The sequence below is a fragment of the Carcharhinus amblyrhynchos genome, chromosome 26, assembly GCF_965287045.1.
Source record: "Carcharhinus amblyrhynchos chromosome 26, sCarAmb.v2.hapA, whole genome shotgun sequence".
In the NCBI taxonomy this organism is placed as follows: Eukaryota; Metazoa; Chordata; class Chondrichthyes; order Carcharhiniformes; family Carcharhinidae; genus Carcharhinus; species Carcharhinus amblyrhynchos.
In genome coordinates, this window is record NC_137349.1 from 40,612,756 (window position 1) to 40,627,789 (window position 15,034).

General features: G+C 41.3%; 1 protein-coding gene across 9 annotated transcripts in view; it reads right to left on the minus strand.

The window, feature by feature from the left end:
* Positions 1-9,155, minus strand: part of eps15l1a (epidermal growth factor receptor pathway substrate 15-like 1a) — a 380,478-nt gene extending 371,323 nt beyond the window's left edge. For all 9 annotated transcript variants that reach the window (XM_080212644.1, XM_080212650.1, XM_080212643.1 and 6 more), the window contains exon 1: positions 9,071-9,155. In XM_080212644.1, coding sequence (XP_080068770.1) covers positions 9,071-9,097 — 27 coding nt within the window. In that variant the 5' untranslated portion in view covers positions 9,098-9,155. The remainder of the gene's footprint in view (positions 1-9,070) is intronic.
* Positions 9,156-15,034: the final 5,879 nt, after the last annotated feature.

Below are 15,034 nucleotides of genomic sequence, written 5' to 3' on the forward strand. Positions count from 1 at the left end.
CTCAACAGCACTTCAGTTAGCCATGTAGCACTGCAGATCTGGTTTCTGGTATGAGGCAGCCACAACTTGGTTCAGGAATGACACTAACAGATCCTGCAGAGAAGTGTATTCACTCATCCTGGGAACTACAAATGGATAAGTTCAAACATGAGCCAAGACTGGAGAATGGTCACCTGCTGCTTCTGAGTCAATATCCTACCTAACACCATCGGGGAGCACCATCAGCACAAGTAACTGCATAAGTTCAAGCAGTCTTTCCAGCATTGCCCTCATCCCAGGAACAAATAAATATATAGCACAACAGTTTTAGTTACAAAATGACAATTGACAACAAAGCTCGGAACAAATCAAGATACTCGCTTCAGGAAACACAAGCGAACAAGAAAGAGTTATGCCAAGTTTTGAAGAGTCATTTCTGTAAAGGTCGGATCATTACAATTTAAAAAAGATTGAAATAATCTTGGAGTGACAATGAGGAGACTCCTTCTTCCTCCTCAGATCACAAACAGAACAGATCTATGTCTATTTCCAATCAATCCAAAACAAGCTGTATCACATAGACATCCATCGCCTGAAACAAATAAAAAACTGGAAAAACACTATTCCTACATAGCAAGTTTGCAATCTCCATTAGATTATCACAAAATTGGTGATAAAACATAGATCATTGGTTGCTTTGTTTAGCTGTCCAGCTTCTATGCCCAGTCCTAATTTTGGGCTGGCCCAGGAGCAGAAGGTGGTGGTTGGAGCTCAAAGTTCCTTTAGGGGAACTAGGACCAGAGGGAGCTGATTTTGCTTTCTCAAATAATGAACACAGGGTTGAACATCTCAAAGAGAAGTAAAATAGTGAAATCTTCATTTGGAACAATGTAAAAAATTTCATTCACCAAACCACAGAGATCTTCTATACATACGGGACATTAAAACAACACAAATAAGCCTTCCTTTGCATCAGTCAGCCTTTGTCCAATGATGTGCGTTAAATCAATGGTTTGACATGTTGGCAATACAAAGCAAAGCTTTGGGCTTCACACTGGCAGCTAAAGGCGTCTTTCACATATTTTTCTTTCCTTCAATAGACGGATTGTGTGCATTAGATGTGTCTCAAACCCCAGCAACCACCCTAAAATGAATCTCCATTCCTCAGGTGCATACCTATACTCAAACTATGGTCAGCTTTCTGACCACAGTCTTTTTCACTCAGTAACAGTCTGACTTTACCAGGAAACACACCAACATTGTAAAACCATTTGAAAAGTAGAATTAGCGGATGGCAACATATTGGATGCATATTAAGTCTACATTTTACATCAAAGGAAAGAAACAATTCATGCGCAAAACATGCAGTGTTGTGTAGTACTTTGATGAAACAATTACACAGGCAAAAATAGGGCAAAGTAATTCTAAAAATTGGAGCAAAAATATCTTGAAAAAATGCTGCGTGTTTAGCCGATAGCATCTGAAATGTTCAAGTTTCAAATGATCACTGATAATCAGTTAGATGACAGTAATTGAATCCAGTAGCTCTGATAACATCCAACAATAACGCCGACTTTTATATAAGGTGTCCCAAAGAACAGCAAGTGACACAAAGTAGAAGTTATACTAGTTAACTGAGAGCACTGCCAATGGAATACGTGCAGGGAAGTCAGAAGAGAAGTTACAAGGTAGACATCTAGGAACAAGAACTGCATAAACATGGCAGAAGGGTTGAAAACTATTCATGAAAGTCGTGAGTTGTATAGTGATGACTAAGATCATTAGCAGGCCAGAGGGTGCTCTGAGATGCAAAGAAAGCTGGCATCAAGGCCATAGGAATTTTTAAATTCTTGCATTAGTTGAGAAATGGGTGCAATTTCCAACATTAGGGCATGGAAGAAGGAAATGTAATTTCACCCAAAGAAATTCACACTTTTTACAATATTTTCATCCTCATTTTCAAGGCTTTCCTACTGCTGTAATCTCCTCCAAACCTACAACCTTCCAAGATATTGGCATTCCTTCAATTTTGCCCTCAATCATCCCAGATATCCAGGCCCTGTACACTGAAATTACCTCCACAAACCTCTCACCTCTCTCTTTTCTCCTTTACGATACTCCAGAATACCTAACTTATAACCAAATAGCTGGTCAACTATCTTAACATCCCCTTATGCAGCTCAGGATCAAATTTTGTTTGACAATTTCCGTATAAATGTGTAATTACTTATTGGACAACTTACCCTGGTCATTGAACCAACCAACATACTCTCCTGAGCAACCATTCACAATATTCCCAATCCTCAAAGTCAATCGAAACAGCAGAATATTTATCTGTCCCTAACAATAAGTCTTGGCCTGCTGCCCTCAGCAGACAACAATCAACAAGCAACATCATGCAGGATTCAGGTCTACTCTGCCAACACAACAAGGAACATGCAGCATTTCTGATCATAATTGCAAATCACTACCATCTACACATCCTGACCACTCCCGCCGTCAATGGCTAAGGAAGTTGAGGATGGTATCAGACTGAAAGAAAAGGCATACAATACTGTGAAGGTTAGTGGTAGGCCAGGAGATTTCCAAAAGGCATTCAAAAAGCTGACACAGAAGGTTACAATACAAGATCAGTCATGGTGTTGATATCATGGATAACAGATTGACTAATTAACAGGAGAGAGTCAGGAGACGCGAGACATTTTCAGCTGGCCAACTATAACCAGTGGAGTTCCATAGGGATCTATTTACAATCTATATCAATGACTTAGATGAAGGAACAATGTATTGACCCAAATTTGCTCATAATACAAATATATGAAAGAAAGCAAGTTTTAATGAGGACACAAAGAATCTGCAAAATGATGTAGATAGGTTAATTATATAGACAAAAATTTGGCAGCTGATGTATGTTAGTGTCCACTTTGGCAGGAAGAATTGAAAAGGAGAATAATTAAAAGGAGTGAATCTGCAGTTTGCTGCGGTACAGAGGGATATGAGTGTCTTTACATAGGAAGCACAAGAAGTTAACTTGTAGGTGTTTCAAATAATTAGGAAGACAAATGGAACATTAACCTTTATGGCAATGGAGCATAAAAGTAGCAAAGCCCTGCTACAGCTATACAGGTGAGACCACACCCAGAGCACTGTTACAGTGTTGGTCTGCTTACTTACAGAGGGATGTACCATTGGAGATGGTTCAGAGAAGGTTCACTAGGTTGATTCTTGGGATAAAAGAAAGGATGAGCAGGTTAGGCCTGCAGACATTGAAGTTTAGCTGAATAGGAAACAATCTTTTTAAAGCATAGAAGATTCTGAATGAGTTTGTTAGGATAGATGCTAAGAGAACGTTTCATCTCACAGGGAAACCTTGAACTAGGGGGGTCACAATTTTGAAGCAAAGGGTCTCCCATTTACTTCCAGCTCCCACTCACCTGAAGGGGCTGTGCTCCAAAAGCTTGTGGTTTGTGCTACCAAATAAACCTGTTGGACTTTAACCTGGTGTTGTGAAACATCTTACTGTGTTTACCCCAGTCCAACACTGGCATCTCCACATCATGTCTCCCATTTAAGACAGAGATGGGAAAAATGTTTTTTTCTTTCAGAGGATGGCTAATCTTTGGAACTCTACTCCAGAGAACAGTGGAGACTAGATTATTGAATACACTGAAGATGGAGTAAATAGAATTTTAATCTACAAGAAAGTCAAGGGTTTCAATAACTTTTTAATTTCAAAAGTCTACAAATCAATCTGGGACTTGGTGATGGTACAGAGACAAAGAAGGTCCAAGTCCAATTCCTAATCTGTTAGCTAACCTCATCCATAGCAGTCAATCATCAGACTGATTTCCACTGAACAAGGGACAGAAAAACTCTCACTTCAATCAAGTTTATTTTTTGTGGAACCTGGGTGTTGCTGGCTGGTATCCCTAGTTGCCCTTTGCTTGCTAGGCCACTTGAGAATAGATGAGAGTCAACCGCACTGCTGTGGCTCTGGAGTCACACGTAGGCAGACTTCCATCCCCAAAGGGCATTAGCGAACTAGATGGGTTTTTTCGACGATCGACAATGGTTTCATGGTCATTAGTAGACTTTTAATTCCAGATATTTTTATTGAATTCAAATTCCACCATTAATGCCATGGTGGAATTTGAACCCAGGTTCCCAGAACATTAGCTGAATTTCTGGATTAATAGTTTAGTGATAATACCACTAGGCCATCACCTCCCCATGACTATGGTGTACATGCATTTGTTTCAAATAAAGATAGGATGAGGCTTAGCAGGGATACCTCTAAACAGCCAGTTTATATGAGTCATAGACAATAGTTACCTTGACATGACTCAACGTATTCAGGAAAGGCAGGGGAGGGAAAAAAAAAATCACATGATGATATTCCAACTTCAGTTATTTACTTTCCTCACAAAAACACTAGTGACTAATCAACCTGCTGCTGGGCCTCTGCCAGTGCCAGTCTGAACCATTAGGCATGGACAGCTACCTTCCAACTGTCAAGAACTGAACAATAGTACACTGAGAGACTGTAAAGACAGACTATGCTCATTGACAACAAAATATACCAACAAGTTTTGTTTCCAACTATTTACTTGAAATGTAGATCTTATATTTTCATTCCCTCCCCTTTAAATTCCCTCATCTCTGCCTTTGCATTCTCTTCCACATTCCTGAGTTTGGTTACCCTCTCACTACATTAATCCTATCACCACCTCTCAGTCTCTCTTTCTCTCTGTTTCTCATTCTCTCCCTTTAAATATCCCTCACTTTTCTTTCCCTCCCCTCTGTCGGTGACTCCTTATGTGAAAATATACAATTTTTAACTTCAATTTACGAGATGAGGATGTCACTGACGAGGCCGGCATTTATTGCTGATCCCTAATTGCCCTTGAAGTGGTGGTGGCAACCTTCCATCTAGACCCACAGTGGCCCCTGTGGTATGGATATCCCCACAGTGGTGTTAAGGAGTTCCAGGATCTTGACCTAGTGACAGTGATGGAAAACCAGTATATTTCCAAGTCAGGATGGTGAGTGACTCAGAGGGGAACTTACAGCTAGTGGCATTCCCATACGTCTGCTGCACTTGTCCATCTAGACGGTAGCAGTCGTGGATTTGGAAGATGTTTTCAATGTACAATTTGCACAACAAAGTAAATTTCTAAAACGTCACCTACCTCCTGCTCATTTCATGAACAGTTAGTAGACATTCATACTGCTAGGATTTTACTTCACGTAGGTATGGCAAAAGTATAATTGAAAATGCTTCTTAGAACAGTTGAATAAGAAAGTCAGGGAAAGGTCCAATTGCTAAGTAAATTTTTCTTCCCCTCCAAAGCAGAGCAACTGTCATATCAAGTTACAGTTTCCTTTCCATTCCTGTTTGGTATTATTTCAACCTGAATTACGCACAAAGCAGAAAGATTACTCAACACAACTGTACCATGTAGGTAACAAATCAGAAGGCCACAAAAGCTCAGTAAAATGAACTTAAAATCATAGAATCGCTACAGCACTGAAAGAGGCCATTCGACCCATCGAGTCTGCACCAACCACAATCCCACTCAGACCCCACCCCCATATCCCTACACATTTACCCACCAATCACTCCAACCCCTGCATTTCAGGACACCAAGGGCAATTTTAGCATGGCCAATTAACCTAACCCACACATCTTTGGACTGTGGGAAGAAACCGGAGCACCTGAAGGAAACCCACGCAGACACGAAAAGAATGTGCAAACTCCACACAGACAGTGACCCAAGCCAGGAATCAAACCCTGGAGCTATGAAGCAGCAGTGCTAACCACTGTGCCACCATGTCGCCCCAAACTTCTGTGGTTTGTAGCAGTTCCATATCAATTCAGCAACAAAATGATATGTTTTTATATGTCATGTAACTGAATTTGCAATCTTGATAAGTTCAGCACCATCTGAACTAGAAGTTGTTGAGCTCTCACCACAAGCATGTTTTAACTGCCAAGCAGTCCCTAAAGATGCAGATTACTTTCTTTGATTTTCTGCACCTCTCACATTTTAAGTACAAAAGCCAGGCAGCTAAACAAAGAAACAGATGAGGCACATTTCAAGAAATAATGTATTGCTCACGTTACCTCTGTTATCCATTTTTATGCTAAGGATTGCATACTCACAACACCTCTTTCCCTGTAAATGGGCACTCAGCCCCATATGTAATATTCAATGACACTAATAAGATCCACTACATTAAATACAATTTAGTGTTTGTACAGAAAAGTACATGAAAGATCATAATGGATCCATTAAATGATGTGGGGGAGGGAGAGAGAGAGAGAGAGAGAGAGAGAGAGCGAGCCAAGAGATATATACATGATCAACAGCCTGGTACCATGTTACTGGATTTTCTCAGCCACTGAAAGGCAAACACTTGTACTTCAATCACAACAGAATTTTCAATATCACAGGGGGATGCAGATCTGAAATGAATCATTTAAATAAATTACCGTCTCCAAAACAAACTATCGTAAAAGCTGCCTCTTTTGTAAGCAGTATGAAACCAAGTCTGACACTCCTAAATATCAAATACCCATCAAAAAGTTGAGTTTTCAAAAATAACAGGTTTCACTAATTGTGGCAGGTAGTAACTAAAGTACACATTGATTTGCTGCTATATACTAAATCCAGTTAACTTCCAATGAGTACTCCTAATGCCATGAGTTAAGCCACTAAACTGCTAGTTCAACCTGTTTCTGTATACAAATTTCTGCGCTAGAGGAATTTACAAGATATATACTGTGAAATGATCCTGGAATAAACTGCTCCTCCTGCTAACAACTTACCTTCGCATCAGGATTGCTGGCTGCAATTTAATCAGGTTTTAATTTTGAAACTTTCTGACCTGTTGTCAAAGTTTTAACAAAAATGATCCCATCTCAGATTTCATATTTGAGAACAGATTCAGAGAGGAAAAACAGGGGATGCGTGTACACATCGCTATGAAGTGCAGCCGATATTCACTAAAGTCCTTTTATGACAATGTAAACACTGCAGTGTGTGTGCACAAGGTACTGATAAAGTCCATTCCAGTCTCATAGTGACAGTTCTCAGAATCAAGTACACTGAACTCAGAATGTCCCATAACCATGAACATATATAAAGGGCCAAGCCCTAACAATTTTAAAGAAATCTTAGAACTGAGAGCCTTACAAAATCAGAGAATGATAAAGATGGAAACAGATCTGAAGTATTCACTGTCACAAAACATATATGACGATGGAATGAAGAACAAACGGTAAGAGAGATAAAGCACCATTGATTGCTATATGTTTTTGACCAGTTGGCCTCAGAACTCTACTGTTCACATGAATAATCAGTTCACAATACTTTGTTCTTAAAAAACAAAATATCCCTTTGACATTATCTCCTTCAATAGGTGGAGAGAAAAAAAAACACAAAAATCTTTTATGTACCAGTGTCGCCTCCAGCACTGAAGAAATTAATCTCCTTCATTAATAGGAAAACAACATAGCGTGAATGTTAAAAATGTGAAAAACAGAAAAGGCTGTAAGCACTCAAAAGGTCATTACCCTAAAATTCTATTTCTCTCCGCAGAAATATTGCCTGACCTGAAGTTGCCAGCATTTTTGTTTTTAATCGAACACCAATATTTAGTCAAAGATCCAAAAAAATTATTTTATTACCTGCCCTCTATAACCTCTTATATATCAACTGTCTCAAACCTTATACATAGAACATCTATATAAAGTACTATCATGACCAATATAAAATTATAACCACACTGTGGACCCTGTAAATCAAAATGTGACACAATACATTCACGTGCACAAGACTGCTCCCATCTCTCGAATCAGTAAGATCAAATAATCTTTGTACAGTACAATGCACTTATAGCATGCCATAATCCAAATAATATTGCTTTGCACAGTTTGTAGCAATACTAAACCATCTTTAGGTCTCTGCCAAAATGCAACATTGTACACCTGAAACCACATCATGCTGCTAGCCTGAGCCAGATGAAAAATCTTCCAACATTTCTTGTTAGCAATACTTTCTCAACAATGCCTACATCCTCACGATTGTAGAAAATGGCATGTGTGCCTGCTATCTGACCAGAAAACGGAGATAGCCTAAATCATAATGATGGAGTTACTAGAATTACTTCAGGCAAGCGAGGGGGCAAACATTAGTCAGTTTTCCTGATCCTCACAATTATCCAGTGACCCCTGCCGGTTGTTTGTACTTTATGTGGATTTTCAATATATGGATGTCAGGCACAGATGTGAACCCCTTCCACTGTCAAATAGCATTAACCAGTACAGTTTTCTAAATGGAAGAATGGTCACTTACAGATACGTTTGAATAGTAAGCAGTGTCTGTGGAGCTGTACTTAAGCAAGTTATCAAATTCAGGAAAATACCACAAGAGTCAACTAAAAACAAAACCTTCTGGTGTTCTACAGTGATTTATAACGGTATACAATTTAGCAACTTATATTGCTCACTGGAACGAAAATAAAACAATCACAACACCAGGAGAACTCCCGATCAACATCCCAATCTGAGATGAAGGTGGCAAATCGTTTAATTTTAACATTTTGCTGGGACATCCGCCTTTCGGGGCATCTGAAGAACTAGGCATGTGAGAAGTGCCAGGCTTGTACCGGAAACATTGACAGGAGGTGCAGTGAGAGTGGACCCTGAGAGCGGCCGAGCCTCCAGACAGCGGGCTGACTATAAACAGTCTGGCTGCAGATGGAGACCCCCCTGCCCTGGGACAGCCCAAGCTCTCCGCTGAGGGGACGTGCCGGGAGAGGAAGCAGGGGAGGTGGTGGCGGTGGTGGTGGTGATGGAGCCGGCTGCCGCTCACTCCCCTACCCTCGCCTCGCCTCCAGGCAACCCGGCTCTCCCCAGCCGCGGCCTAGCTGCCTCTCAATCAGCCGCTCACTGACAGCAAAGTGCCCGCATTCGATGCCCGCTCCGAAGGCTGCGATTGCGGGGTTTCGGCGGAGGGCGGGTGCCGCTCTCTGGACTCTCCCCCCACCCTGCCCCACTCCCCGCCATCCCCCCTCCCGCTCTCGGTACCTGAGTGAGGGACACAAGCGCCGCCATCTTCCCCGCGGAGCAGCCGCCGCGCACAGACCGCGGAAGGGGGAGGGGAGCCCGCAAGCGCGCGCGCGCGCGCGACAGCGTCGGCCGGCGGGTGAGCGCGCACGCACGGCAGCGTCGGTCGGCCAGCGAGCGAGTGCGCGCACGCACGGCAGCGTCGGTCGGTGGGCGAGGGCGCACGCACGGCAGCGTCCGCACGCAGCGCGTAATGACGCTTTGCGAGCTAGGAGCGTCAGACGTTACAGCGCCTGCTGGCGGGGGGGAGGAGGAGCAGGAGGAGCTGCTGGCTGTACCACGTGATGATGTGGAGGTGCCGGCGTTGGACTGGGCGTACCACGTGATGCCAAAGGTTGCCATGAAGCATTGGGACTGAACTGGAGGGTCCACCTGTCATGATGTGGAGATGCCGGCGTTGGACTGAGGTAAACACAGTCCAAAGTCTCACAACAGCAGGGGAGTTTCCCCACTCACCTGACAAAGGAGCAGCGCTCCGAAAGCGAGTGGCTTTTACTCCCAAATAAACCTGTTGGACTTTAACCTGTTGTTGTGAGACTTCTTACTGGGTCCACTTGTCATAGGCCCATCACTGGTGTAATACTGCACACAAAGCCAAATTCAACAGGCAACAAATTTTTTTTGTTGTTGTTTATTTATTAGTGCCACAAATAGGCTTACATTCGCACTGCATTGAAGCTACTGTGGAAATCCCCTAGTCACCACACTCTTGAGGGATGAATTTAGGATGGCCAAAAGGCGTACAGAAGCAAATTAACTGCAGATGCAGGAAATTTGAAATAAAGACAGAGAATGGTCAGCAGAGTTCAAACTGACGTGTTAATTCTGTTTCCCTCTGCAGCCTGGCCTGCTTGGTATTTCCACGCTTTTCAGACTCTTGGCTATGATCAAGTGTGGTATCGACATGCTGCACTTGGTTGAAGTCACTAGGTCACATTTCAGCTTCATTTGAAGCAATTTTTTAAAGCGGCATCTCAGCCTTTGGGCTAAGATGCAAATTAGATCAAGCCTTGGAGGTGGAGCTACACCGACTCCAAACAGCTTGGATCATGCAGGTCAAGCCCAAGACAGGAGGTGAGAGCCCTGTCTTGTCAGCTTGGATCGGGAATGTCTCAACTTGTTGGGACTCTGAATTGGCTTTAATTTGACTTGATTGGATTGGAATAAAGTTTTTAAAAAAAAGTCAAAAGTCTCACCACACCAGGGGAGTTTCCCCACACCTGACAAAGAAGCAGCGCTCTAAAAGCTAGTGGCTTTTACTCCCAACTAAACCTGCTGGACTTTAACCTGGTGTTGTGAGACTTCTTACTGGGTCCACTTGTCATAGGCCCATCATTGGTGTAATACTGCACACAAAGCCAAATTAAACAGGCAACAAGTTGTTTTTTGTTGTTGTTTATTTATTAGTGCCACATTCGCATTGCATTGAAGCTACTGTGGAAATCCCCTAGTTACCACACTCTTGAGGGATGAATTTAGGATGGCCAAAAGGTGTACAGAAGCAAATTAATTTCAGATTTCCTGCATCTGCAGTTAAGACAGAGAATGCTCAACCGAGTTCAAACTGACATGTTAATTCTGTTTCTCTCTGCAGCCTGGCCTGCTTGGTATTTCCACTAAATTATCCAGTGTTGCAGAGCCCATATTGAGGTTTCAAAGACTTCATGTGCCACTACCTGTATTATTTATTTATTAGTCATAAGTTGGCTTACATTAACAGTGCAATGAAGTTACTGTTAAAATCCCCCAATGGCCACACTCCAGCGCCTGTTCAGGTACACTGAGGGAGAAATTAACACAGCCAATGCACCTAACCAGTACATCCTTTGGACTGTGGACCCGCCCTCTGTACTGACTTGCACATACATTGGTGTTACAACATGACCGTAAAAATCAAAAATCTGGAAACTCCCCCCTTGATCCCATCACAGAAGCACCATCACCACAAGGACTACAGTAATTTAATCAGAAGGCCCAGCATCACTTTCCCAAATCAGAATGGGCAATAAACAGTGGCAGTATGACTGAAGACAATGATCTAAGGAAAAGTCATATTGATTCAAAATATTAACTTCTCTCTCCATAGATGTTGCCAGACCTAAGTGTTTCCATCATTTCCCATTTTTATAACAAAAAAGGTTTAATGTTTAACTCTTATTATGTTGGTCAGCCCAGAAGCCCCATGTCTCAATATTAGATTAATAAATCTATCAGAAGCACAAGTTTACTCCAAACGCTTATTGCCAGGATTAGCATTTTAGAGCTATCACAACTCTAAAGAAATCTCTCCTTTCAGTTGGATAATTAACTTTTTGCTTTGCCAATATCAGCAATAGCTCTGTGGCCACATTCTCACCTTTGAACCAGAAGGTTGTGGGTTCAAGTGGGTTCCTATGACTTATGTTAATACTGCATTGGAGTGTTGTACTGAGTGCTGTACTGTAAGAGGTATTGATATTGATGAAACATTAGCAGAGTCAACATTTGCATGTCGCCATAAAAGAGTAGTTTAAAATAAGATAAGAAAGCTCTCCCTAATGTCCCAACCAACATTCATTCCTCACCCAATATCACCAAAAACAGATGATCTAGTTATCATGATTGTGAAGACTGGCTGATGCAAATTAGTGGTCAAGTTTCTGAGGACAGAAGTGATCATACTTCTAAAAAATGCTTAATTGGTTATAAAACACTTTAGCACATCACAAATGGTATATAAATGCATATTTTTTTGAAATCTTCAGTATTTTTCTAAAGTTTGCCATGACCCCCAAGTTGATTTAATCAGCAAATGTCAAATTTATCTAATGCCAATATCCAAATCGTACATATAAAAGTAAAAGAAATTACAGCATGGATCCTTGGGTCACAATCCCATCCCACTAATCTTAACAAAAATTATCTTATTCCTGCACTCTGCTTTCCTTCCTTGCCTCTAATGCCCAGTATCCTTTAAGATCATAAATGACAATCAATCTGTAGCACCTTATCAAACAATTTGAGAACCCATATATGCATATCCACTACATTTTGTTTAGTTGCTTAGTAGTGCAGAACTTGAGAATTGCTGAGAGAGGGAGACATGATGTTGCAGCTTTTCATCCGCACTGATCAGGACAAAACACAAGAATACCAAATCTCAAAGAGAACAACAATTTTTATTGCATGAAAATAGGGTGCTGATTCGTTGGCAAGTGAATTCTGCCACGGAGAATGCATCAGGGAACAGTTAGCTGCCAAGTTTTTGCTTAAATTCAATCAGACAAGTCAACTCTGATTGGTTCAAAACATTGTGCAGTGAACCAGATAATGGCTATTCCCCACACTTTTGTTCAATTGAAAAAGGCATAACGAGTGGAGATATTTTCATTTGCAAAGGACAGGGCCGTGTGTGTGAATATATGTAGCTTCTAGCACAGGTAAATGAGCCACACTTAAGCCCAACTGATATTAAATTGGAATTCTTAGCATAATTTAGATTGTTAAGCATTGTCCAATCACAAACATAATTAATGTTGGACACTGTGTTCTGAGTTTTGCGAGCATGAGCTGGTTGAGCATGATCAGTACTTTCTCTGTTGCAAACAGCAAAAGGAAAATGCAGTTTGATATAATTCCTCAGTTACTGGGAAATACGGCCTACAGACTTGGCATCGCAGCAGGACTCGTACCACATTGTTTACTTGTGCAGTAGGCAGAATGTCTCTTTGGCTTGACAGCCGCATCCTGTTATCAGAGAATATCACTTGTGTTGCTACTTCGCCTGTTGCACAAACTTTTGAGACACTTTAAGCTTCCAGGGTAATGAGGTAGACTGGACACTTTTCAGGGCTGAAAAGTGGCAGCCTTGATTTCTATACTATAAATGGTGGCCTTGTCAGTGGCACCCATCCCAAATCACATTTTTGGAAATCCTGTCTCACAATTACAGATGCCTGGCAGAAAATCCTCAGCTGCAACGTGCTCAGAAAAAGTGTTTCCTTTTTTCCAATTGATGGTTCGATCGCTTGTCCGTGTTTTGTTTCCTTCTAAAGGAATTCAGCAATGTTCTGAGGGATAATGGGAATCAGAGACCCTCATCCTCCATTCTATCTGAGCAAATGTCACCAATCCCACTTTCACCTCCCCCCAGCCCCAAGGTTAGACACATTGAAAACTAATCAGTTGATTAGATAGTAGGTTATGCCTAGGAAACCTGTAAAATCAAAGAATGGTTACAGCACAAAAGGCCATTCAGTCCATGCCAGCACACTGCAAAAGCAATTAGCTAGTTCCATTTCCCTCATTTTAAAAAATGGATTTGAAAAAAATGTTTGACTGAAGCTGCCTTCAAATCATGACCATTTGGTGTATAAAAAGGTTTTATCTCACATCTCATTTGGTTCTTTTGACAATTGCTTTAAACCTATCCCTTCTGGTTTAAACTTGTCCCTTCTAGGATTTCCAGAAAGCATTTGGTAAAGTCCCTCATTGGACACTGTTAGTTAAACTTGAAACCCAAGAAACAAATGTAAAATAATTAACCTGGTGAAGAAATTGGCTCAGCAGCAGGAAGCAGAGAATAGGTATAATTGGCCATACCCTAATTAGCAGAATGTGACAAGCAACATTCCATAAGATCTGACTGTGACCTCGACTACCCATCATATTTATTAGTTATCTGCCACACTCATAGGCATCAAGCACCTGGTCATTACTACTTGCTGCTAAAAATATTCTACCACTTTAACCTCAACTTTACTGCTTTGTACTCAGTACTCCCATTCATCAAGACCAAGTTCCCATCTGTTTTAATAATTTCTTTCTCACTATGTCTTGCTACCTTCAAAGATCAATGCACGAGCCTCCAGGTCCACACATCCTTCCACTGTGCCACTAAGCCTATATTGCCTCTCCCCATTCTTTCAACTAAACTGAATCACCTCACACATGTTAAATTCTACCTGCCATTAATCTGCCCACTATGAGCCTTATTCCACAAACCTCAACTTTGTTAACCAACCTGTTATATGGCACTTTGTCATGCACCTTTTTCAAATCCATGTAGACAAAATGCATTGCACCTCCACTAGCAACTTACATTTGATGAATTAACTATCATAGTTACTATAACAATGAATACTTTATATGCATTGCAATGACTATAAAACACCCAAGGTCATGAAGGACACTCCAGAAGTGCTTTTTTTTCCTTTTGAACAAGCCTTGCATCACTGTTTAATGTTCTTCTGAACTTCAGCTGCTACTTCAATTATTTTTTCCACTTGTTCACAGGATGTGCATTGCTGGCAATGCCACTATTTGTTACTGTCACCAATTCTTCTTGCAAAAGTAATGGTGGGCCATCTTCTTGAATCAATGCAGTCCGGTCGGTTTAAGTACATTCTCATGCTGATAGGGAAGAAGTTCCAGGTTTTTGACTCAGCAAACAGTGATCTAGTTCCAAGTTAGGATGATTTATTGCTGTCACATGTATTGTGATACAATGAAAGTATTGTTTCTTGTGCACTATATAGACAAAAACATACATTCATATAGTACATAGAGGAGAAGAAAAGGAGGGTGCAGTGTTGCAGTTACAGATATATATTAAGCTAATCTTTCTCTCCACTATATGTCCATTCAAAAGTCTGATGGCACCAGGGAAATAGCTGTTCTTGAGTTGGTTGATGTGTGGCTTGAGGTGAACCTACAGGTGGTAATTAGACTAATCTGCTGCCCTCAACCTCTTTGGTGGCAGAGGCCACAGGTTTTACCTTGATAAATTGGGCAGTGCAGCCTGTAGAACATACACATTGTAGTCAGTGATGGAGGGGGAGAATATTTAAAGGTGCTGAATGGGGTACTAATCAAGCAAAACTTTGTTTTGGAATGTTTCCAGCCTCTCAAGCGTTGCTTGGCACTGCACTTATCCAGGGCAGTTAA